Source organism: Salmo trutta, chromosome 8 (assembly GCF_901001165.1).
Source record: "Salmo trutta chromosome 8, fSalTru1.1, whole genome shotgun sequence".
NCBI classification, from domain to species: Eukaryota; Metazoa; Chordata; class Actinopteri; order Salmoniformes; family Salmonidae; genus Salmo; species Salmo trutta.
The window spans coordinates 15,905,186-15,930,628 of record NC_042964.1 but is presented as its reverse complement, the minus strand read 5'-3'; the positions used below and the strand labels follow the sequence as shown (position 1 = coordinate 15,930,628).

Sequence of the window (25,443 nt, the reverse complement as noted above, 5' to 3'; positions counted from 1 at the left end):
GAAGGAAGAAAGGAAGGATGTATTTCTTTAGGTATTCCAGTGGTAGCCGCTAAACTACCCGAGTTAGCACTTTGGGAGTATTGATTGCCGATGGATGTTCGAGGCATAACCATTTCTTGTGTCTAGCAGCTCAGGCAAGAGAAGGCTATCTTACAATGAACAAGCTTCACAGACAAAAGCAGATTGATTGCGACTGATTGTGGTGATTAACTTATTATTTGTGAAGACAGCACAAAGCGGCACAGAAATAAAGCTTTTGATTAAAATGACTCATTGTTAATGATTTGACAAGCTGTAGGAAGAGTTACTCACCAGGTGTCGATAGCGTCTTGTCAAGACTACTCCTAAAAATGTATCACTTATTGTACTTCTAACACAGTTTCAAAATATGATTTACCATCATGTTGACGTAGAGGACGGTCAGTCCTTGCATCCATAGATCTGTCTATGGATTTGCAAGTGCTTACACCCCTGCCCCATCTCAACAGCAATCCAATTGGTGGAGCTGCCATTTTGTTGTTTTTCTGTAGGAATGAGCCTTTATTTGTTAGTCTATGGTTAGTTGTAATATAACCCCTATAGTGGCGTAACTCTGCTTATCAGCATTACAAGGAAATCCTTTCCCGGTCTTGGAGGTTTGTGCTCCAGGGCAACTCAAGTCTTTGATTAAACTCTCCTCCTCGCTACCATTTTGATTGAACAAACCCAAACCCACTGAATACTGTCATTAGGAGTAATGCTACACCACTTTTTTTGTTACAAGCAGTGGTATGCAAGCTAACAGCCTCATCCAAATGTATCTAAAATGTTACAAGACTAGGCCCAGGTCTGCTGTTTGGTATTACTTATAATTATAGTTTATTACAGGCTTATTACAATACAAGTATCACTTTCCTCTTGTCCAGTCATTGACAGCCTAAGCCCACAGTTGATGCCCACAGCCCTCCAAGAACTGGTGAAAGGTCTAGAATTAGTGGTGAATCACCTTTAGGATGAGGGTGAGGAGAAGCGCACTGACAGCCAGCGGCAGCATGCTGGACACGGCCCAGCTCAGCCAGTAGGTGGAGCTCCTCAGCCCCATCATCCTCACTGTCTCTTTCAGACGTGCCTCCTTCTCCATAACAATGCCCTTCACGATCATTGCCACCGAGTAGATCCAGGCCAGGGTCATGTATAGGGGCAGAGAGCGTGCCAGCGAGCGGAGGAACCTAATAGGGGGAGGGGTCAGATGGGAGAGGAAGAAGGAGGGGGCAGAGGGTATACGGCCCAGTCACATCCGGATGCTGATTGACATTTTCTACTGAGCTATGGTTGTGGCAAAATCCCAATGAGTGTATGATGTACCTACAGTGGTAACTTGATTTCTAGCAACAGACTTGATAGATACGATTATATTTACAGCAAATTTACTTGATTTGGCATATCATGCGTGTGTTCCTGCATGGTGGGGATAGAATTCAAGTGGCCTGAGATATTGATTTTCAACTTTTTGATCTCATTCATTTTCTGCAAAGTAACTTTTTACATTAGAATGTGATGTCCAGAACTAGCATACCCACCGCAAACTTCCAGTGAATTTACTAAATTACTTACGATTAATGTTCACAAAATACATAACAATTATTTTAAGAATTATAGATACAGAACTCCTTTATGCAATCGCGGTGTCAGATTTTAAAATAGCTTTTCGGTGAAAGCACATTTTGCAATATTCTGAGTACATAGCCCGGCCATCACGGCTAGCTAATTTGACACCCACCAAGTTTGGCCCTCACCTAACTCAGATTTACTATAAGAAAAATTGGATTACCTTTGCTGTTCTTCGTCAGAATGCACTCCCAGGACTTCTACTTCAACAACAAATGTTGTTTTGGTTCCAAATAATCCATAGTTATATTCAAATAGCTCCATTTTGTTCGTGCGTTCAGGTCAGTATCCGAAGGGTGATGCGCGAGCGCATTTCGTGACAGAAAATTTCTAAATATTCCATTACCGTACTTCGAAGCATGTCAAACGCTGTTTAAAATCCATTTTTATGCGATTTTTCTCATAAAATAGCGATAATATTCCAACCGGGCGACGTTGTATTCATTCAAAGGCTGAAAGAAAAAAATTGAGAATTCACATGAACGCGCATCTCCAGTGTCACTGTTCTCAGCCTGACCACTCACAAAATCTCCTGCTGTTTTTCGCCCAGAGACAGGAGAGACGTCATTCCACTTTCTGGCGCCTTCTGAGAGCCAATGGAAGCCTTAGAAAATGTCACATTACAGCACAGATGCTGCATTTTTGATAGAGATGCCACAGAAGGAGAACAAATTGTCAGACAGGGCACTTCCTGTATGGAATCTTCTCAGGTTTTGGCCTGCCATATGAGTTCTGTTATACTCACAAACACCATTCAAACAGTTTTAGAAACTTTGGAGTGTTTTCTATCCAAATCTACTAATTCTATGGATATTCTCGTTTCTGGGCAAGAGTAGTAACCAGTTTAAATCGGGTACGTTTTTTATCCGGCCGTGCAAATACTGTCCCCTAGCCCCAACAGGTTAATAAGTGACCATTATTACTATATATATTCTTGAGTTTAATTCGGGAGATGGTAACTCGTTAAACAACTTTTCCCATGGTGCCCCAAATTCCTAATGAGTTAATTGTTACATTATTAGTTTAATCTAGTAACAATTAAACATAGTAGGTAATCATTCGATAAATAACAGTCATCACATTAATGACAGTCACGACAATATCAACGACCTTGGGAATAGTTACAGGGGAGAGGAGTGGGGGTGAATGAGACAATTGCAATGATTGATCATGGCCACCTTATTATCCCCAATCAATCAATCAATCAGATTGATTTATAAAGCCCTTCTTACATCAGCTGGTGTCATAAAGTGCTGTACAAAAACCCAGCCTAAAACCCCAAACAGCAAGCAATGCAGGTGTAGAAGCACAGTGGCTAGGAAAACTCCCTAGAAAGGCCGGAACCTTGGAAGAAACCTAGAGGAACCAGGCTATGAGGGGTGGCAAATCCTCTTCTGGCTGTGCCGGGTGGAGATTATAACAGAACATGTCCAAGATGTTCAAATGATGGTATGAGCCAGATTTGGAATTTAGCCAGGACACCAGGGTTAACACCCCTACTCTTACGATAAGTGCCATGGGATCTTTAGTAACCACAGAGAGGCAAACTCAAAGAAAATATGAATTTTGTTCACAGATGCTTAAATGACTCAGTGAAATGGGGAGGGGACATTATGAGGACATATTAAATGTAGAGTATAGGGGGCATGTTGGTCACCACTAAAGTCATACAGTATTTCCATTAGGGATACACCAATCGTGATTTACTGTATGACTTTAGTGGTGATCAACATGCCCCCTATACTCTACTGTTGCCTTGAGTGGGAAGCAGAAAAGGGCCACAGTGTTTTGGCCAACAATATTAATAAACTCCAATTAATCAGTCTAGATAGGACGGACATTAGTGTTTTGACATCCGCCTGGAGTGAAATGGCAAGTGGAAAATAACAGGGGGACTCAGGTGTGGATGACAAATCTTATGGCAGTCACACCTAATCCAGACACAGCAGTCAAATAATTGCCTTCTAATTCCCTGTTATACTAACGTGCTGCAAATGGCCATGACATTTAGAATAGGGCTCTATGATTTGAATACACATCATGCCCAGTTGTTCCTCCAAGGCACCCAACTAACTCAATTTATTGTTATTAATGTTACAAATTGCTGTTGGCTGGAAAACACATTAGGGTGACGGCAAAATTACATTTTGCCCAGAGCTGTTTTATTTACTATGAGAATTTTCCAATTAAACTGCAAAAAATTGATTAGCTGATCTAAATTAAGAATAATCCTTTTCTTTGTCATGTAACCGTGAATATGAATTAGGAGGCTGAAAAGGACACCATACCTTTAAGAGGCAGATAACGATGCAAAAAAAAATGTGTGGTGATGATGAGCAAACAAAATGCCCGCCTCATTGGGATAAATATTCTACAATTTAGCTTAGACGCACATTAGTCCACAGACAGGGGATCAATTGAACACTTACGCCGTTAAATTGCACGCAGCAAGTTCAATGACACAGACGAGTGATGTAGAGTACATTTAAGCTACAGAGCAACAGCCTAACGCAATGGCAAATCTTAGCCTAAATGCAGGTCAGTAGCGCTATAGGTTCAGGGGTGTCAGAAATATTTTTGCTATTATCACAATTATCGTCCCACTTGCTGTCGTTAGCACGAAAGCCTGGGTTTTGATGAATGAAAAAGCTGTGGGTGGGTCGAGGCTTGGCCTGTTACTGGCTAATCAGAACATGCTCTGTGGCCAAATATGTGGTTACTTCAAGTTGTGTATTTACCGTATTTTATTTAATTGTTTGGAATCAACTCCAATTCCAATGTTAGTTTGTTAAATGGCTTACAGAAACAAAATAACAAAATGTAGACCTATCTTCGCTAAATACGTTAATTTGAACCCATTTGCAGTCCACATTGCTATAAGTAATTTCATGGTTTCAATAGCATTCACACCGATATAGAGGCTAGGCTTACTGTAAATTGCTGGGCATGGACATGCCAAACATTGTCAATAAGCAATATTAAATTAATTATTGATAAGGCCTAAAAAGAGAACAAATAATTCAAATCAAATGTTAACAAAACAAAAACTTGTTTTAAATACATTTACAAGCACCATAATTTCTCCCCATGGGCATATAATATTAAAACAATGCAGACTATGGAAGGTTTTACACACATCCAAACTTGATTTTAATGGAGGGAAATTACAATTTTTGTGCCATGCTCAATAAATTAGCATGATAGTTCCAAAGAGCAAAACACAACCACTTTACAAATCAAGTATTTTTTAGATCTAGTATAAACAAACTATTGTGCACCTCTTTAAAATAATATTTGTTTTCTCTGTACTTCTCTTTAAACAATATTGCGTTATTATATATTTAAACGGCTATATTCCTGTAATGTGTACCTCTCCTTAAACAAATGACATTACTATACACTACTGGTCAAAAGAACCTACTCATTCAAGGGTTTCTTTATTTTTATTTTTTCTACATTGTAGAATAATAGTGAAGACATCAAAACTATGAAATAACACATATGGAATCATGTAGTAACCCAAAAAGTTTTAAACAAAACAAAATAGATTTGAGATTTGCTTATTTGAGCTGTTCTTGCCATAATATGGACTTGGTCTTTTACCAAATAGGGCTATGTTCTGTATACCCCCCTACCTTGTCACAACACAACAGATTGGCTCAAATGCATTTAGAAGGATAGAAATTCCACAAATTAACTTTTAAGAAGGCACACGTGTTAATTGAAATGCATTCCAGGTGACTACCTCATGAAGCTGGTTGAGAGAATGCCAAGAGTGTGCAAAGCTGTCATCAAGGTTAAGGGTGGCTATTTAAAGAATCTCAAATATAAAATATATTTAGATTTGTTTAACACTTTTTTGGTTACTACATGATTCCATATGTGTTATTTCATAGTGTTGATGTCTTCACTATTATTCTGCAATGTAGAAAACTGTAAAAATAAAGAAACCCTTGAATGAGTAGGTGTTCTAAAACTTTTCACCGGTAGTGTACATTTCCCGTAATGCGTTTACACCAACACTGATGTGTGTTGCTCAATCTTAGGCAAAGTTTCTCTAATTTGCCAAGTAATTTTCTAGTTTATTACTGTGTACACTAACTATGTGGGACTATCAGAAAACAATATACTGTATAAAAGCTCAAGGACAATCAATGTTAGCTAACAACTGGTCTCTGTTACCCCACACCAGTTTAGTTTAGTAACCAAGTTATATTGTGCTTTGACATTTGAAACCTTGCTTCTTTGTTGTCTACATTTTCAGAACTGACCTTAACCATGACACTTATGATTGTGCATGGGACCAAGAGCAGGACAAAGTTCTTGGTGAACCAGGCAACCCAAAAGGTACCATTCTGAGTTCCTTGAGCCTTCTCCAGGACGAGGCCCTTGATGGTCATGCAGACGATGTACATGAACGGCAGCACTAGGAACATGGGAAGCATGTTTCCAATACTCTGGATGAAGCTGGTGGGTGCAAAGGGAAGGCAAGGGAGGCAATCGAAGAGGTCAGGAAACAGCGAAGCTGGGAATATCGACCAGTCCAGGCTTTGATAAGGGAAGGCAATGCAGCCAGATGGGAACTAATGCATTATTTATTGATAATCTGTTGTATAAGCCCCACTCCTTATGTAAAGACAGAACTCTCACAATCAGGCTTTCAGAGATGGGTTGAACGGGGCATTTAGCACCATTAACAAAAACAAAATCAATCTTCCAGCGCAATCTCGTCCTTTGTCTTGAAATCCATGCGTATCTAGAAATCAGCTTGATTTAATGTTCTAGTATTTCACAAGTTGTTTAGCTCGTCTTACTTTCATAGCTAAGCATGATAATGTACTGAACAGGGAGCCTTGGCAACCATTATTATATTGTTAAAATGTCCTCTTTAGTCATTTTAATAAATTCAACACAGTTTTGGATAACACTTTGTCTGAACACTCCTCCTTTTTCATCCGTTGAACTGACCTTTGCCCCTTAGAAGAAGGAGAGAGAAAATAAGTTGTGTCTATGCAGTAAATGTCATTGTCCCAATGGATGATCCATTAGGATAGACACACTCTACGGGTTTTTTAATCAAGGGTCCAACGCGTTTATAGGTCCAGCTATATATTTTACATTGGGCTAACCTTCATAAACCTTGAGCATCAGCTCTATCCAACCAGTTAGAACCGTCCGTCGTGCTCAGGATGATGGATCATTTGATGTTACAATACAATAAGATGATATTAAACAAGCTTCATAATGCCACCAAAATGCCATGTCAATATATTGTACGCCACCAATATAATAGTGCTTGTGTTTCTCTATTAGACAGTGAAGAAGATATATCAAATGAACTGAGCATTTGAAAATGTGTAGATTTCACATATCAATAATGCTTACCGACCATAAATACAATCCTTAGAATGCCAATGAAGCAGCAGTTTATCACTGTTAGACAGACAGGACAAAGGGACTATGCCATAATAGGCAAAACGATATCCCACTTTCAAGCTATTGAACATAAATAGTTAATCAAAGTACATTTCCAAGGCATTTACATTGGGCTAATTTCTCAGCAAACTTTTGAGTGAGTGATTTGTTAAATGGATTTTGAAATTTGTTAAAGGCCAATTGAATTATGGTGTACCATGTCCTCTACCTCCCAATGTAGACAGCTGTTGTGCCCAATGGGATGAGAGAAAATGCAGTAATGCAAGTGCTTGAATGGGAGAGCCCGGTCTTTGAGGTCACTGCCTGTTCTCTAGTGGAATATATCACTTTCACAGGAAGCTTTGTAATCCACAAGATGTGACGATGCCAATTTGAACTCAGAATTCAACATGGACGGAGCTTGAAATGTGTGTGGAATTAAAATATTAATGTCAACACTTTCTCAGGTCTGCTTACGAGCTTGAAGTAAGTTTTAAAAACCTAAAAGATTTCCTACAATGTAATCTTGCCTTAGCTAGCAGTTGCATCAGATTGAATAGTAATAATGTTATTACATCGTCCTGATTCTATTGTAACATTTCTTTAATGGGGCAATCTGGAATTGAAACAACACCAAAGCGGTCAAAAATGGATGTACCCATCCCAGATTGCCACTTTAATGACAGCCAGCCTGTGACCATTAACTCCTTGTTGACTCGTCACAGACTAGCCACTCTAGAGTAGATCAGTCATGCATACCACGTTTGACATTGACAACCTTACCACCAGATGCTCCTGAATAATACATTGCTGATCGATTTTGAGGGTGCTTAAGTAATACAAGTCCTACTAGGTGCATGTTACAGGGCTCGAGTTACATCGCAGCCGTGACCTAATTTAAGGAGAGTCGAGAGACTTGGGGTTTTAGTAAATCAAGTGATATGGGGAGCAGAGAAGCCCCAGAGAATTGAGTAATTATGTTAAATATGTCCTCACCATATTTCTAGCAAATTTACTAGGTTGGTGGTGGTAAAATCTTCCCAAAATTAGTGGGAATGTTTCAGAGATAATTTAGACTGCCGCTGCAAACATTTATGGTGGTGATTCTCAGACATTTATCCAAAGTATCTTCTATTTAAAACTAAATGTATTTTTATTATTTTGCATATAGGCACAAAAGGGCAGTATCATTGATGTTGATCTGTCACTTGTATTGCAGATAATACATCAATTTTCATGTTTGCATGGAGTCACAATACTCATTTCCTATGCCTGTTTTGTATACACTAATTTCAAAAGCCTCATGGGAACCCATCCTGTGCAATACCAACAAATGTACATGTTATTGTAATTAAGTTCTGATACAATACTATCAAGTTGGCATTGTTATACAACTATTGATATGGAACAGGATTGAGTTACAAACTGATTCTCTGATTCAACCTGCCATTTTATAAGTCTTATCTCGCCCCTAAAGACCGAGCAGCACGAGTTCTTATCCTCAGCGTTCATCTCATGGTTGGCGTGTGAATGCGGCGAAAGCATTGAGCTAATACAGTTTGTTTATCTCCAATTCAAAATGTAAAAGAGCCCGCTCTTGTTGAAGGACTAACAGTTCTGTATCAGTTTACCTTGAACTGTAAATAGGTACTGAAGTGGGAGAGAGAGAGACAATGAGGATGGGGAGAGGGTAAACATAGTGGTATCCATGGGTCTCACAGGGTCAATAGGTCATTCTCTGTCAGATAATATATTATAGGAACCCGTAAGAGAAAGAGAACTCACTCTGCACAAACTGGTTGAATCAATGCCGTTTCAACATAATTTGTCAACGTATTGTGAAGAGGAATTTACGTTTGAAATACACTGAATTTGCGAAAAAATCTTTTAATGTAGACTGTTGTTTAGAGGGTGAAATTTCAACCACAGGATTAAGTCCTCATGTTGATTCTGCTTTTAGATGGCTGAAGGCATAGTGATAACACATAGGGCATTTAGCTGTCTTTTTGTGGGTGAATATAGGTTGCAATGTTATTGATCAACGTCTCAACCAAATATTACCCAATTGTCCATTGGCGTGGTGTGGCCAGTGGGAATGTATTATTTCCTGAATAAGAGTATCCTTGAGAAAGAGTTGCAATGATTGAAGTGCCAAGCTTGATGTTAAAAGGAAAGTGCAAGGCTGGTCTTTTATAATATGGCAAATGGAACAATACATTATAAATCAAAGAAATATTTCAAGTACTGTTCATAAAAGCATTTTTGGGCTGCTATTTGTATCTAAAATATGCAGGTAAAATGAAAGTGTGTTATTATCAATTTAAAGGGTATTACACAAAATACTTTACATACAGCTATGAGAAACTGTCAGAGGTTACATTGAACTTCAGACATATATAATTTATAACATTAATCCATATATTGTATTTGCTTCGCTCTGCCTAGGTGAAGTGCACTCCATTAAAATGTTAATGAGTTGTCTAAAAATTATTAGAGAATTCTCTGCTTTTTAAATTAAATTTGAAAGTCAGATTAGGCTTTTTGGTATTTTTCAAAACTAAAAAGTGTTTACAGCAGATTACAAACAGGAACATCTGGATGCACAATGCTGCTCTTCCCACTTTTCCCCATTTCCAGATCACAATAATTACCCTGAAAGGTCCTGTCTGTCATGCTTCCCTGCATCTTACCTTTTTCTGCAATTCCTCTCTCAATTATTCATGAATGAAATAACAGTTTTTCAAGGGTTAATAATTTACGGAAATGCCCAAATGGCTAAGCAAGCGAAAGAATAAATGGCAGAGGGACCGGGGGGTATTGCAGTGTTTTATGGGCCCCATTCATTTTCAGTGATTATTAGTCCTATGTTTCACGGAGAGGGAACACAGGCATTAGGATATAAGTGCTTTGATTGTCTCATTTGAGCTCGTTTGCAACATTCGCTGGAAAATAATGAACAGGAAATGGATGCTTTTCACTGTGCCGTGAGGGGACCATTCTTAAAAATACAGGCCTACAGCAAAGCACAATGGATACTGTATGTGAGTCGCCCTCTCTCCCATAATCATCACAGGATGAAGGAAGCTCCTCTCCTTTTTATAATGTGCACAACAACTGCAAATAACTAATACATGTTCTATTTTCTTTGATCTTGTTAGTTATATAATACCTTGTTCATAGTATAGGCTTAGTAGGCTCTATATTTAATTTGTGGAAGATTCAACAGAATGGTATGTGGTTTGTGCTACCTGTCAAGAGCTATACAATGAAACAAGCTGATTATCGGCTAAGAAAATACATGTTTTTCATGAAGATCCAATTGCTAGTCCAGATGTTGATGCCAAATCAATAAAGACATTACCAACTATGCCAATGTGCAGAAAGACTAGCACTGACGTTGTCTTTATGTTTCCAAGGCAACCGTATGGAGTAACTCACCATAATTAAATAGAACATCACACTTATAACCAGACCTGGGTTCAAAGAGGATTGGGTATGAATACTTTGAGCTTGAATGAGCCTGCCTGGAGTGCCAGGTTGGAAGGGTTGGGAATTTTGCGACTAATTCAGGGGTTGCTTTGCATCGGGCAAGGTCGATAAAGCACAAATGTACAACTGTACCATACTCATGCTTTCTGTAGCCGATGTGAGCAAGACCTTAAAACAGGTCAACATTCACAAAGCCGCGGGGCCAGACGGATTACCAGGACGTGCACTCAAAGCATGCGCGGACCAACTGGCAAGTGTCTTCACTGACATTTTCAACCTCTCCCTGGCCGAGTCTATAACACTTACACATTTCAAACAGACCACCATAGTCCCTGTGCCCAAGAAAGCGAAGGTAACCTGCCTAAATGATTACCACCCCGTAGCACTCACGTCGGTAGCCGTGAAGTACTTTGAAAGGCTGGTTATGGCTCACATCAACACCATCATGCCAGAAACCCTAGACCCACTCCAATTCACGTACCACCCCAACAGATACACAGATGACGCAATCTCAATCGCACTCCACCCTGCTCTTTCCCACCTGGACAAAAGGAACACCTATGTGAGAATGCTGTTTAATGACTAAAGCTCAGCTTTCAACACCATAGTGCCCACGAAGCTCATCATTAAGCTAAGGATCCTGGGACTAAATACCTCCCTCTACAACTGGATCCTTACCACCTGACGGGCCGCCCCCAGGTAGTATGGATAGCAACAGCACATCTGTAACGCTGATCCTCAACACTGGGGCCCCTCAGGGGTGCGTGCTTAGTCCCTTGCTGTACTCCCTGTTCGCCCACGACTGCGTGGCCAAGCATGACTCCAACACCATCATTACGTTTTCTGACGACAACAGTGGTAGGCCTGATCACCGACAACGATGAGACAGCCAATAGGGAGGAGGTCAGAGACGCCAGGACAACAACCTCTCTCTCAATGTGAGCAAGACAAAGGAGCTGATCATGGACTATAGGAAAAGGAGGGCCGAACAGATCCACATTAACATCGACAGGACTGGAGCAGGTTCCTTGGTGTCCACATCACCAACGAACTATCATGGTCCAAACACACTAAGACAGTTGTGAAGAGGGCACGACAAAGCCTATTCCCCCTCAGGAGACTGAAAAGATTTGGCATGGGTCCCCAGATTCTCAAAAAGTTCTACAGCTGCACCATAGAGAGCATCCTGACCAGTTGCATCACGGCCTGGTATGGCAACTGCTCGGCATCTGACCGTAAGGTGCTACACAGGGTAGTGTGTACGACCAGTATATCACTGGGGCCAAGCTTCCTGACATCCAGGACCTCTATACCAGGCGGTGTCAGAGGAAGCCCCCAAAAATTGTCAAAGACTCCAGTCACCCAAGTCATAGACGGTTCTCTCTGCTACCGCACAGCAAGCTGTACCGTTTTGCCAAGTCTAGGACCAAAAGGCTCCTTAACAGCTTCTACCCCCAAGCCATAAGACTGCTGAACAACTAATCAAATGCCCACCCTGCTTGTTTTACACTCCTGCTACTCGCTGTTTATTATCTGTGCAAAGTCACTTCACAAATCACCTAGTTTAACCTGTACTCCAGCACATTGAGTCAGTATCGGTACCCCCTGTATATAGCCTTTTTATTGTTGTGTACATTTCTTGTTACTTTTTGATTGATTTGATCTTTTTTTACTTTTAGTTTATTTTGTAAATATTTTATTAACTATATTTCTTGAACTGCACTGTTGGTTAAGGACTTGTAAGTAAGAATTTCACAGTAAGGTCTATAGCTGTTGTATTCGGTGCGATTTTTGAGCTCTTGACTCTTGTCACCACTCCCTCTAGCTCTGGTCCTAATACTGTATGTCTGTATCATAGTAAGGCTACAGTGCATTCCAATGAAGGTTGTTATGCAATATGCTCTGATGCCGTATAGAGCATTTTTAAAATTAAATCAGGGACAGTGACTTCCAACGGGGGAAATATATGTCTGTCTCCTGAAACATTGTGGCTTTGTTGCAAATGTCCCATATGTCTCCGGTCAAAAGTAGTGCACTATATAGGGAATAGGGTGGCATTTGGGACCTACTTTGTTGCACTAGTGGACTTTGATCTCCTTTGAAATGATCTGTCCCCCGATGACATCATTGAGCTCTGAGTTTATTATTGGAAATGATAAAGCCGTGTAGATTGGAGTAATTTCCCTGCCTCTGAGGAAATCTTAACTGCCTAAGATAGACTGCACTATAGCGCTCAATCTCCCTTGGCGAAATACACCTATCCATTGTGCTTTAGAACAGTAACGCTGATGAATACCTGATTCACACAGAATACAATGGTCCCTATCAATCTCTACATATGATGGACTTTGTGTGTGGTTTCATGAGGGAATTGGGTAGTTTCTTAAGGAGGAAATGTGATATTGAATGAAAGGGAGGGAACATAAGAATGTAGCCTGAATAATTTAAAGATACATCAAGCATTCAGGTCTCCAATGCTCAGGACATGGTCTGCATGTGGTCGGACTAAATCAATAGCTGAGATTTCTTCGGCTCTGTCTTGTTGTATCTCCATCTTGCAACAAGTTTGTTTTCCCCCAGCTTTGACACAATTCATAATTAAAAACTCATGAAGGGCATCAAACTTTCAAGTTTGAATATTAACACTTCTCTCCTCTCTCTCTCCCCCAGAGTTGTGGCTGCAGCAGACAGCAGTATCCAGGGACAGAAGACAACATGAGAGATAGCTTTGGAAGAGTTTCCACAGGGAAATTTGTGCGGGCTAAGTGACAGATAAGCCCATTACTCTAGCTTGTGGTAGCGGTGAGTGGCAAGTCCCCAAGTGAGTAGATTTTTATTGCGGTAATGCCTTCTTCCCTCTCTAATCACAGGACAGACAGATAACAGCTTTTGTACTCACACATCGTCCACGTAGCAGGGATATGGCATTTGCTGGGCAAACACGCCGAGCGGCTGGGATTTGTTTGTGTGCGCCCGTATTATGCCATGGTCCATCATGTCCTGCAGATAGGCGAAGCCTCCCCATATATAACGCAGGTCATTAAAGGAGTTGCCACGGGCCCCAGGAGACCATCCCCTTTAAATTGAAAGGACACACATAACACAACGGTCATTGTCTAAGGCTGTTTACACAGGGAACCCAATTTTGATATTTTTGACCAATCAAATCAGCTCTGAACAAGAGCTGATGTGAAAATATCTGATGTGATTGATCAAAAGACTAATTAGTGGAAAAATTTGCAGAATTGGGCTTCCGTGTAAATGCAGCCTAAGAGAAAGCTGGGTTTGAAAACATCCTGGATGAAACAGCCAAACGTTACACCAATATTTATGTCATGAGTCATGACATTTGTCCCATAAGTAACATGGAATCATAATTTTTTTGGGCACTGCATGCTTATTATAAATCGCCTGAGACATAGGACAGAAAGTATGCAATAAAATTCCTGTTTTGCTGCAGATACTACTACAATTGTCTGGTAAAAGTTGACATGTCAGTTGAAAAAACTGGCTAAGCAACATGAGGGCCTGTATTCATAATGTGTTTTAGCAACATCAGAGCCTGTATTCATAATGTGTCTCAGCACCATCAGGGCCTGCATTCATAATGTCTCAGGGACCATCAGGGCCTGTATTCATAATGTGTCTTAGCAACATCAGGGCCTGTATTCAAAATGTGTCTCAGGACTATCAGGGCCTGTATTCATAATGTGTCTCAGCAACATCAGGGCCTGTATTCAAAATGTGTCTCAGAGTAGGAGCGCTGCTCTACACTCTTAGAAAAAAGGGTTATTCGGCTGTCCCCATAGGAGAACCCATTTTGGTTCTAGGTAAAACCCTTTTTTGTTCCCAGGTATAACCATTTTGGGTTCCATGTAGAATCCTCTGTGGAAAGGGTTTAATATGAAACCCAAAAGGGTTCTACTTGGAACTAACAAGGGTTATTCAAAAGGTTCTCCTATGGGGACAGCTGAAGAACCCTTTTAGGTTCTAGATAGCACCTTTTTTCTAAGAGTGTAGCATCAATTTAGCCTTCAGAACCTATTAAATTACATTCCAAGGAATGTATCCTTGGACAGGGGGGACCTGATCCTAGATCAGCACTCCTCTAAGATGCTTTATGAATATGGGCCATGTTGTCCAATGTTTTCTCATTAGCACTAAAACATGGTGAGGGCGGAGAGGCTGTGCACTGGGCCTACCTTTCTTTGATCTTATTCGTACGCTCCCCCTTATCAATGTCCATGCGGATCTTGTACTTGACGTAAGGAGGGGGGTGGCTGGCGGTAGGGTTGAGGTCTTCGAAAACGATACCAGCCCAGTACTTATTGCTCTCTAAAAGCTCCAAGGCTCTAGTCATGAGATGTCTCTCACTGTCGGCAGCCTCAAACTTATCCAGGTTCAAGCACTGTAACATGAAAAGTAACACCAAGAAAGAGAGAAAATAAGTGTAATTCTTTACAAACTGCTAGGGGTCTTACTAAAACAAGAATATGATGTTAATATAAGATGAGAGATGAGAGTAGCTTTTTTATATATATCAGGATACTGGGAATTTCACTTTGGAAACACCATTTCTTAAGTTCCCAACCAATGGCGAAGGTGCATAAAGATGGAGGAATTCAGATATCACGTCAATGTTTTTAGAGCTCACCCTTGTTCTTAAACTACAGCACGCAACATTGTTCAATATGCCAGTAAATCAGCACAATCTACTTTTTCGTTTTTCTAATTCCCGCCATCTTGGAGCTGGAATTGGGGTCATGTATTTTTTTATTTTTTTTGGTGGGGGGGAATCATGTGTACTGTGCTAATGCCAATACAAAAAAAAAGAGTAACGGAAAGCAAATGTAAGATACAGCGAACTGAACAAACAGGCATCTTTATCCACCAGCCATCTTTATGCACCTTGGCCATTCCAGCCCTGCGTGTTTCGTAGATATGACACAGAAAGAACATGTCCAAAACCACTATACCCACTCTCGGCATCTACCATCTTTCCAACAACACTGAAAGCTGGAGACTTCAAGGCCATTGATGCCAGTTGTAATGTCAAAGACATGATGAAACTTATTTGCACTCAAGTCCCATTACCTTTAGAAAGGAATCTCAAATCGACCGCTGTTGGGGAGTAGTGAAGTACTTGTAATTCAACTAGTAATTCAACTACATTTTCCAGTAGCTTGGTGGTAGTTGAACTAAATTAATATCTTGGTAGTGTTTTCAATAGTTAAAAATGATTTTTTTGCCATATAGCGGTGTAGCTAACTACTGGAACTACACACTTTTTTTTTTGCTTATATAAAATAAAATACGGGTGAAATAGGCAAGAATTCCCTTTCTTTTTTGGTATCAGACCTAATTTTCACTTGAAACATGTTTTTTGTGTTTAATAGGCTAAATTACACATTCTGTTAACATCTGACTCCTGTTAACTTCTTATGGATGGTGGCAGTATTGAGTAGCTTGGATGACTGACGTGCACAGAGTAAACTGCCTGCTACTCACTCCCAGAAACTAAGATATGCGTATTATTAGTAGATTTGGATATAAAACACTCTGAAGTTTCTAAAACTGTTTGAATGATGTATGTGAGTATAACAGAACTCATATGGCAGACAAAAACCTGAGAAAAAATCCAAACAGGAAGTGGTTTGTAGTTTTTCAATTGATTCCCAATCCAAACTACAGTGTCTGTGGGGTCATTTTGCACTTCCTAAGGCTTCCACTAGATGTCAACAGTCTTTAGAACCTTGTTTGAGGCTTCTACTGTAAAGTGGGGATGAATAAGAGCTCCTGGAGTCAGAACACTGCCAGCAGGGCATGAGGCTCAGGCATGAGGGCTCACGTGAGCGGTAGCTCAGTTCCATTGCATTTCTGAAGACAAAGGATTTCTCTGGTTGAAACTTTATTGCGGATTTACCATAAAAACATCCAGAAGATTGATTCTATACATAGTTTGACATGTTTCTACGAACTGCACGTCGTGAATTTGGATTTGTGAACTGAAGGCATAAAGGATGGACTTTATCAAACCAAACAAACATTTATTGCGAACCTGGGAATCCTGGGAGTGCATTCTGATGAAGATCATCAAAGGTAAGTTAATATTTTTAATGCTATTTCTGACTATTGTTGACTCCAACATGGTGGATATATTGTTTGGCATGTTTTTGTGTCTGAGCGCCGTACTCAGATTATTGCTTTTTCGGTAAAGCTTTTTTGAAATCTGACAGAGCAGTTGCATTAAGGAGAAGTTTATCTAAAATTCCATGTATAACACTTGTATTTTCATGAACAGTTATGATGAGTATTTATGTAAATTGATGTGGCTCTCTGCAAAATCACCGGATGTTTTGGAGGCAAAAGATTACTGAACATAACACGCCAATGTAAACTGAGATTTTTGGATATAAATATGAACTTTATCGAACAAAACATACATGTATTGTGTAACATGAAGTCATATGAGTGTCATCTGATGAAGATAAGCAAAGGTTCTCTCTTTCTGCTTTTTGTGACTCCTCTCTTTGGCTGGAAAATGTCTGTTTTTTGTGTGTAGGTGCTGACCTAACATAATCATATGGTTTGCTTTCGCCGTAAAGCCCTTTTGAAATCAGACACTGTGGCTGGATTAACAAGAAGTAAAGCTATAAAATGGTGTATAATACTTGTATGTTTGAGGAATTTTAATTGAGATTTTTGTTGTTTTGAATTTGCCGCCCTGCACTTTCACTGGCTGTCGTCATATCGATCCCGCTAACGGGATTCAAGCCATAAGAAGTTTTTAACATCTGCCTCCTGTTAACATCTGCCTCCTGTTAACATCTGCTTCCAGTGTGATGTGTTCTTGCAATTTGCAGTCTGACATTTCAGATTCAGATATGATCATTTTCAGTATCTTGGATGTAGTGAACTACTTTTTCAAAGTAGCTTTAGTTGGGGCTAGGGGGCAGTATTTGCACGGCCGGATAAAAAACATACCCGATTTAATCTGGTTAGTACTCCTGCCCAGTAACTAGAATATGCATATAATTAGTAGATTTGGATAGAAAACACTCTAAAGTTTCTAAAACTGTTTGAATGGTGTCTGTGAGTATAACAGAACTCATATGGCAGGCCAAAACCTGAAGATTCCATGCAGGAAGTGGAAATCTGATTTGTGGAATCACCTTCAACACTTTGCCTATGAAACACACCGTGAGTTAGGATTCATTTAGCACTTCCTAAGGCTTCCACTAGATGTCAACAGTCTTTACAAAGTGGTTTGAGTCTTCTCCGGTAGAAACTGACCGAACGAGAGGCCTGGAAAGTTGGTCATAGGGGGAGGGCCATTACTACTATGACGCGGGCGCCCGTGGGTACCCTCTTGTTCCGAAACGTTTAGTAAGACAATGCAATCGTCTGCCTTGAATATTATTGAAGCTCTGATTGAAAAAGGCCCTAAAGATTTATGTTATACAGCGTTTGACATGTTTGAACGAACGTAAAAATATTTTTTGCACATTCGTGACGACAAGTCCCGCGCGCCTCGTACATTATGAGTAGCCTTCGGAACGCGCTAACAAGAAGGAGCTATTGGGACATAAATTATTAACTTTTTCGAACAAAACTACATTTGTTGTGGACCTGGGATTGCTGGAAGTGCCTTCTGATGAAGATAATCAAAGGTAAGGGAATATTTACAATAGTATATTTGATTTTAGATGGTTCCAAGATGGCGCTAACCTGTATTGCCTATTTTTCTGAGTATAGTACCTCGTTTATTGCAAAGTGTGATTTCCCAGTAAAGTTCTTTTTAAATCTGGCAATGCGGTTGCATTCACGAGATGTTAGTCTATAATTCTTTGAATGACAATATTAGATTTGACCAATGTTTTCGAATAGTAATTTTGTAAATTGTAGCGCTGATTCACCGGAAGCATTTGAGGGAAAATATTTTCTGAACATCACGCGCCGATGTAAAATGCTGTTTTTATATATAAATATGAACTTTATCGAACAAAAGAATGCATGTATTGTGTAACATGATGTCCTAGGAGTGTCATCTGATGAAGATTGTCAAAGGTTAGTGCATAATTTTAGCTGGTTTTCTGCTTTTGGTGACGCCTGTCTTTGCATTGAAAATAGCTGTGTGTAATGTTTTGTCAATGTACTGTCCTAACATAATCTAACTTTATGCTTTTGCCGTAAAGCCTCTTTGAAATCGGACAACGTGGTTGGATTAAGGAGGTGTTTATCTTTCAAATGGTGTGAAATAGTTGATTGTTTGAGAAATTGAAATTATTAGATTTTTGCTATCTTGTCAAGCAATCCCGTTACCGGGATGAGAACGGGAAGGGGTCCCATAAACTATTATTTTATTAAGAGTAGCTTAACTTCTGTGACGTAATTGGTAGTTTGGTAAACTATAATTTCAGAGTAGCTTCCCCAACACTGCAATCGTCACTCACCTCACTTCAACTCACCAATATGTATCTGCTTTCAGAGCAACAATACTCAACTACATCCAACATCAGAGTACCTTCGGTAGATTGTTGTACATAATGTTTAAAGTGACATGACTTGTAATTCTGATCAATGCTCTCAGGGTAGACTGCTAACTTATTGTAAACCTGAGTGTGAGTGTGTAGATCTGAAGTTCGAGCCTCAGTGCATATAAACTCAGGTTGGCTCTTCTGCACTATCATACACAATATTTTTTATCCTACACAGACAGTAAGATTTAGATTTAAACATGATCGTATCATATTGGCATGAATGCTCCTCACATTTTTTTAAACATTTATAGTGAATATAGCCTTTCTACAATACCGCTCTCCAAAAATAAGCGATGGGCAGAAACTATAAGACTTGCCTGAGAAAAAACATGTTTTGGTACTGACACTGAAAACAATACACTGGACAACAGCGGAGTTACAAATGATGTGGAGGTGCCAAGGGATATGTTTTGGGCTATGGCTGAGACATACTCATGAGGTACAGGCTTGGTAGTTAGCTAGAACTCACCATGTCCTTCTTTAATGAGCTATAGCCATCCGGGGAGTGAGTCTGTCTTGACAGCTGTCCAGACACACATCTCCTCCACCCTTGTGACACTTTCTCTCAGTAAAGAAGGTCCTATATGATGCTATATTATATTCACAGACAGCATACAATGTACATGTTTTTATTGAGTTAACAGAACGGCCAAATTCATCATGTCACATTTTTGGCTGTTAGTTATAGAGTACATTATATGATTCTTGGGCAGTTTGTCCTGAATGTGGGAAAAGTTTACATTTGTTTAATGCATTTGTCTACTCACAATGCATTATAAATGACCGCCACTGGTTTACATACTATAACCAACCATGTGGCACCATCTCTTATACAAATACATATTTTTTAAATTCTTCCCATATTCCACTTAGTTCATAATCTCCATGACAACATATCACAATAACACTGAATCAAACACCGACTGCATTAAAAACGTTTTAATCTGTAGTGGTCCAGTGAGGAAAGGCTAAGCAGTCATTCAGCACAAGCCCACTGTCCTAAGTCGACCCATCAAAATCCTATTAGCTAAGTGGTGAAGTGTTCCCCTAGGTGCAGACCTCGGATCAGCTTAAAACTGCCCCAATCCTAACTTTAACCATTAGAGGGGAAAATGCTAAACTGATCCAAGATCACCGTCTAGAGGCAACTTCACACTACTCCATCCTATTACGAGAAACAGGAAGTATGTTAAATACGTCATGCTTTTCCCCAACCACTTGACAGGGTGGTGCCAAGCCTGAGTCGTTGCCATGTTTGGACTTCGATCCCAGTTAAGGAACTAACCTACTGACAGTGCTACCACCACCAATCTCTCGCTGCCCTACATTAGACCCAGGATGCGTCCCTAAAGGCACCTTATGGGCACTGGTCAAAAGTAGTGCACTATAAAGGGAATAGGGTGCCATTTGGGGTGTAGAACCACTTCCAGATATGGAAGGATATTGGGTAGGGAGTAGCAGCAAATACAGTGATTGTAGAGGATGTAGAGGCCACGCGAGTGCTGCTAACTGACAGCTGCGGGATTATGGCCCACCATGATATGATAATCATGTGTTTATACTTTATAATGTGTGTGTGTGTGTTTTCCCCCAGATGCCAGCATATATTGCTGGGTAGGACTAGCTGCCTGCTTCCTTGGTGATAACGCAGAGTATAAATCAAGTTTATCTACTCAGTTAAATTCATCTATGGCTCACTTTAGGAAGTAGCTTGTAGGCACCCAGTCAACATCTTTAACTACCAAATGTATCCGCTGGTCGAATATCATCAATGATTAGCTACAATGTTGTTTCAAGTTTATTAACACAATTAATAGTGGATTAATCCATCTTGTGGATCCAATTTGGTGTTTCGTTTTCAAAAAGTGTAAAAGTATTCAACAAATGTAAAAAGCATCAATGTTGTATTACTAGTAATATGACTTATTAGGTTTAAAGGACCTGAAAGATTAAATACAAATGATTTAAAGTTCAAGCTTGACATGTATTGACTACATGAACTCTTGATTAATACACTGATAACATTTAAAGCACGAGCGAAATTCAAACGAGAGAGAGAGAGAGAGAATAAATAAATATATCTTAATCCCCCTGTTGTGTCACACTGCCCACAAAATGGAAACTGAGCTATACATCCTAACCTCCTGCCAAATGTATGACCATATTAGAGAGACATATTTCCTTCAGATTACACAGACCCACAAATAATTTGAAAACAAATCCAACTCCCATATCTATTGGGTGAAATACAGTGTGCAATCACAGCAGCAAGATTTGTGACCTGTTGCCACAAGAAAAGAGCAACTAATGAAGAACAAACACCATTGCAAATCCCTTTTGTACTTTACCTATTTGCACATCTTTACAACCCTGTATATAGACATAATATGACATTTGAATGTCTTTCTTCTTTTGGAAATGTTTTGAGTGTAATGTTTACTTTTAATTTCTGATTGTATATTTCACTTTTGTTTATTATCTACTTCACTTGCTTTGGCAATGTAAGCATGTTTCCCATGCCAATAAAGCCCCTTAGAGAGAGAGAGAGAGCACATTTAAAATGTTCTTCCCCCGTCTACGCTCAGCATGCATTGAGTCTGTGACAGTGAACAGGTAAATGATATGCGAGTAAACATCTTCATCCCGGCATCCATTTTGAGATATGGAATGCCATCAGGACCAAAAATGGATTGCATTACTTTGGAATTCATTTGTCACATGTGGCTAAACCCCAGGAGGCTAAGATGTCATCTCCCAGGTATTAGCAATAAGGAAGAGGATAAGGGTATTTGAGATATGTCTGTAGTATACTCGTGGGGCCACATAGCAGCGGAGAATGTAGTGTATCGCTGCAAACCAACTTACGGATCAATATGTCAATGTCCGCCCAACTGCCTGCACGTCCCCATGTGTAGAGATGGGCGCCGTTTGTTTTCTGCTGTTACGGTAACAGAAATGTGTGTCCTTGGATTCTTATAACGATCTTTCTTTTTTATTACCACAGCAGTAGGCTACACATTGTAAGGCGTTTTTCTGAATGTAGTCGAGGTCAATTGATATGGACTTTTGTATATACTGAAACAATTGGCAACCTTGCTTCGCATTCACCCAATCAAATTACATACTGTGAAAGGACACAGTGTTGAAAGTTGTAGCCCATATCATGGAGCTAGGATTCATAAACACACACATTACAAAATGTCAGTGTATTTTGTAGAGCGGGAAAAGGTATCAAATCACTTTTTTGACAATGTGAAGCAAAATTATGAACATACCCCAATGAACTTCTTCAGGAGGTCCAGGATTTGGCTTGTGGTGTTGAACGCGTTGCGCCAGTCATTTGGCGGCATGCCCGTGGGGCGACCCTCGGGGGGCCCATTGTACAGGAAGTTGGCGAGCAGTTCTGCCGTCCATCTTGTGCCTTTGAGCCGTTGGTTGAGCAAGGCTACAAACACAGGGTTATCCAGCAGGGCCTGGTTTGGCAACAAGAGGAGAGGGTTTGTGTGGGTAATTTACACTCATCAGATTATAAAACAATTAATGCACTGAGAAATGAATGCAGTGGAAGCTAATTGTGGACCTGCACAACTGCAGATCCCAGGACATCCCACCTGCAGGACTTTGCTTTTTTCTCTATAAGAGAATTAATTAGAAACATTAAGCTAGATGGCACTGTTGTACTGCAGGCTTGGGAATTTACAACCACTTTTTTCATAACCATGGAGGTTCATGATGCAGGCACACACACCTGCACATACGCAGATGCACTTAGGCATGTTTACACACACACACTCACACCCACACTGTGATTCATGTGACTGTCTCCCTTCTCCCCAGCCTCCCCTCTTCCCCCAGCCCTCACCCCAGTGTGGTAAGAACCAGCTGTGTGTTAACTCTTCACTGTCAGCTCGGCTTGAGCCTCGTGCCATGATTTCGCTCGACACTCAAAGAGTTAACGAAGAGATGTGCTAATCTAGATGCAAACGACCTTGCTGTTACAGCCCTCCTATTTGTGCCGTTTAAAAAAAGCTAACGGCCGCCTATTCCTCTGGTGTAGAACACTGGGGCGTCCTTACATAAAAGCTTCCTACGCAGGTACTGTATGTTCCCTGGTACAGGTTTGGTTAAAACACTTTTATCTGCGTCCCAAATTGCACCCTATTCCTTATATAGGGCACTTCTTTTGACTAGATCCCTATGGGCCCAGATCAAAAGTTGTGGGGCTATAAAGGGGATAGGATGCAATCTGTCTGAGACTGCTCCACTCAGTGTGCTTTGTAAGGTACGTACAGTATGCTGGCAACCATGAAATTGCAACCATGTAATAACACAATAATAGCAGTGTTGTATTGTATAACTTCATAAATTGAACATGGTCTGCTCATAAAGTAGTGTGCATAATTTGAAGTCAAAACATGCTGGAAATGCACAGACACACGCATCAAACATATTCTGGGCGATGTGTTCAGTGGCATTTCTAAGTCAACACTTCGGGAATGACATTCCGTTTAGCATGGGGTCAAAGTGTCAAATGAAGTCATCTCCATGTTTCTCCTGACCTTTTCGAAAAATCAGTTCAACCATTCTGTGCCAGTGAGAATGGAATACTTAATATAGGTTTTAAGAGGTACATCTGTAACATGCAGAGAGATTTATTGTAAACAATGCAGTGTCTTTATTTTAGAGTAAATAATATTTGTAAGGGTCACTGAAATTCAATTGTTAAAACATGGCATATATGTTCTACTACTCTTAACGTTCAATGGCATTTGGGCCAGATTGTTGCATATATGCCATTTAACCTTGGCGTCCACGTGTCAAATGTCATTAACCGACATGAGAAGGTCATTGAACGAAAACAGACTACCAACTGCCAAAGAAAACTCAAACCAGCCCTCATAGCATGTTCTAATAATAATTTCTGCTTGACATTTTTCAAGCTGGTCACTGGTTTGGCGTCTACTAAATGGCAACTGTTAATAATCAGTTGCTCTTTTACTGTAATAGAATGTTGAATTGATGTTGTAAACCTATAGTTTTACCTGTTGGCAAGATTTGAACTAGTAATACTTTTTTTGAATGGTAGAGTTTGAGAATAGTGCTTTTACTAAAATAGTATTGGACATTTCCTTGTTAGGTTTGAATGTCTTTTATCTTACTGATTTTATTTTACTGCTTTCTCAATGGCATAAGTCCTGAATTAGTCAAGAAAATAGCAAGTATAGCTACAGTAAATGATATGGGAAACACTTAAGATCAAGCTTGTAAACATGAAGTTCCCTATCCTAATCTGAACTATCCCCTCTCCCCTATGCACATGCGTAGATCTGAAAGGGTTGAAAGGGTGTAAGCAAATTGGTTGTATCTTCATCTTGCCTTTTGACAGTCAAGGTGAAATTGTCAACATATTGCTTAGACTTATTCAATCCTCCTAGATCCTTTCCGGGGCTAGGGGTTCATTTGGGATTTAAGAGATTCTCTTTCTTGAGCTCGGCTGATAACTCAGCTGTGCCCCGATTGCCGCCATCAATGTAGAAAGTTGCCAAAACCTTGAGAGACCTCTGGAGAAGATGACATACCAGCAGAGCTACCCGTTCTGAGGGGAGTCGGTCGGCCGCCGAAAATGAAGACAAAGGAGAATTGCCGGGTCCATTTGTGTAAAGGTTAGGGCTAGGGTAATGAATACCCTGGCTATATGGAGCGCTCGGCTACGTTCTCCCCTAGCTGCCCATAAGCTCATTTCAGGTGACACGGGAGTAATATCTGCTTCAAGAGAACAGGGAAGCTAATCCTCTTCCCTGACTGCCGAGGTGAAAGTTACGCAGCACTTAACCATAATTACTTTATTTTTCACAATTTCCATATGCTACAATAAATGTATATTTTTCAGCTGAATTAGTGTTAAAAACATTTTAGGGTGGGAAATGTAGGACTCCATTGTTGAGAGATATCAGGTAAGAAAAGCAGTTCTCAAAGGTTTATAAATATTCCTAGTGGAAACAGTAAACTCTTTCTTTCTTGCTGCAGGAGGATATTTTCAACATCAGACAGGAAGGCTTGTGGACAGTACGTCATTCAAAATGAAAGTGGACAAGGATTATTACAACGAATTGATACTGGTTTTAAAGCTCTTTTCAACTTGATTAATTTATCACTTACATTAAAGTAACTGTCCAGTTAAAATCTCACTTTTAAAAGTTAATTTTCTGTTAACTCATACCCAAATAATGTTGTTGACTCGTCCTATACTCATATTTGTGGCCAAAGCATTAATTGGACAAACAACACTTGAAAAACACAGTATTTTACAAATGTTCCATCCCGAGAATAAATCACTTTTCTCCCGGGTAAA

General features: G+C 40.0%; 1 protein-coding gene across 2 annotated transcripts in view; it reads right to left on the bottom strand.

Moving 5' to 3' along the window:
* LOC115198266 (ATP-binding cassette sub-family A member 1) overlaps positions 1-25,443 on the bottom strand; it is a 291,299-nt gene that overhangs the window by 202,275 nt on the left and 63,581 nt on the right. For both annotated transcript variants that reach the window (XM_029760119.1, XM_029760120.1), the window contains 4 exons: positions 22,367-22,564; positions 14,754-14,959; positions 13,451-13,627; positions 986-1,208 (listed from right to left, as the gene is read on the bottom strand). In XM_029760119.1, the coding sequence (XP_029615979.1) occupies positions 986-1,208; positions 13,451-13,627; positions 14,754-14,959; positions 22,367-22,564 (804 nt within the window). The remainder of the gene's footprint in view (positions 1-985; positions 1,209-13,450; positions 13,628-14,753; positions 14,960-22,366; positions 22,565-25,443) is intronic.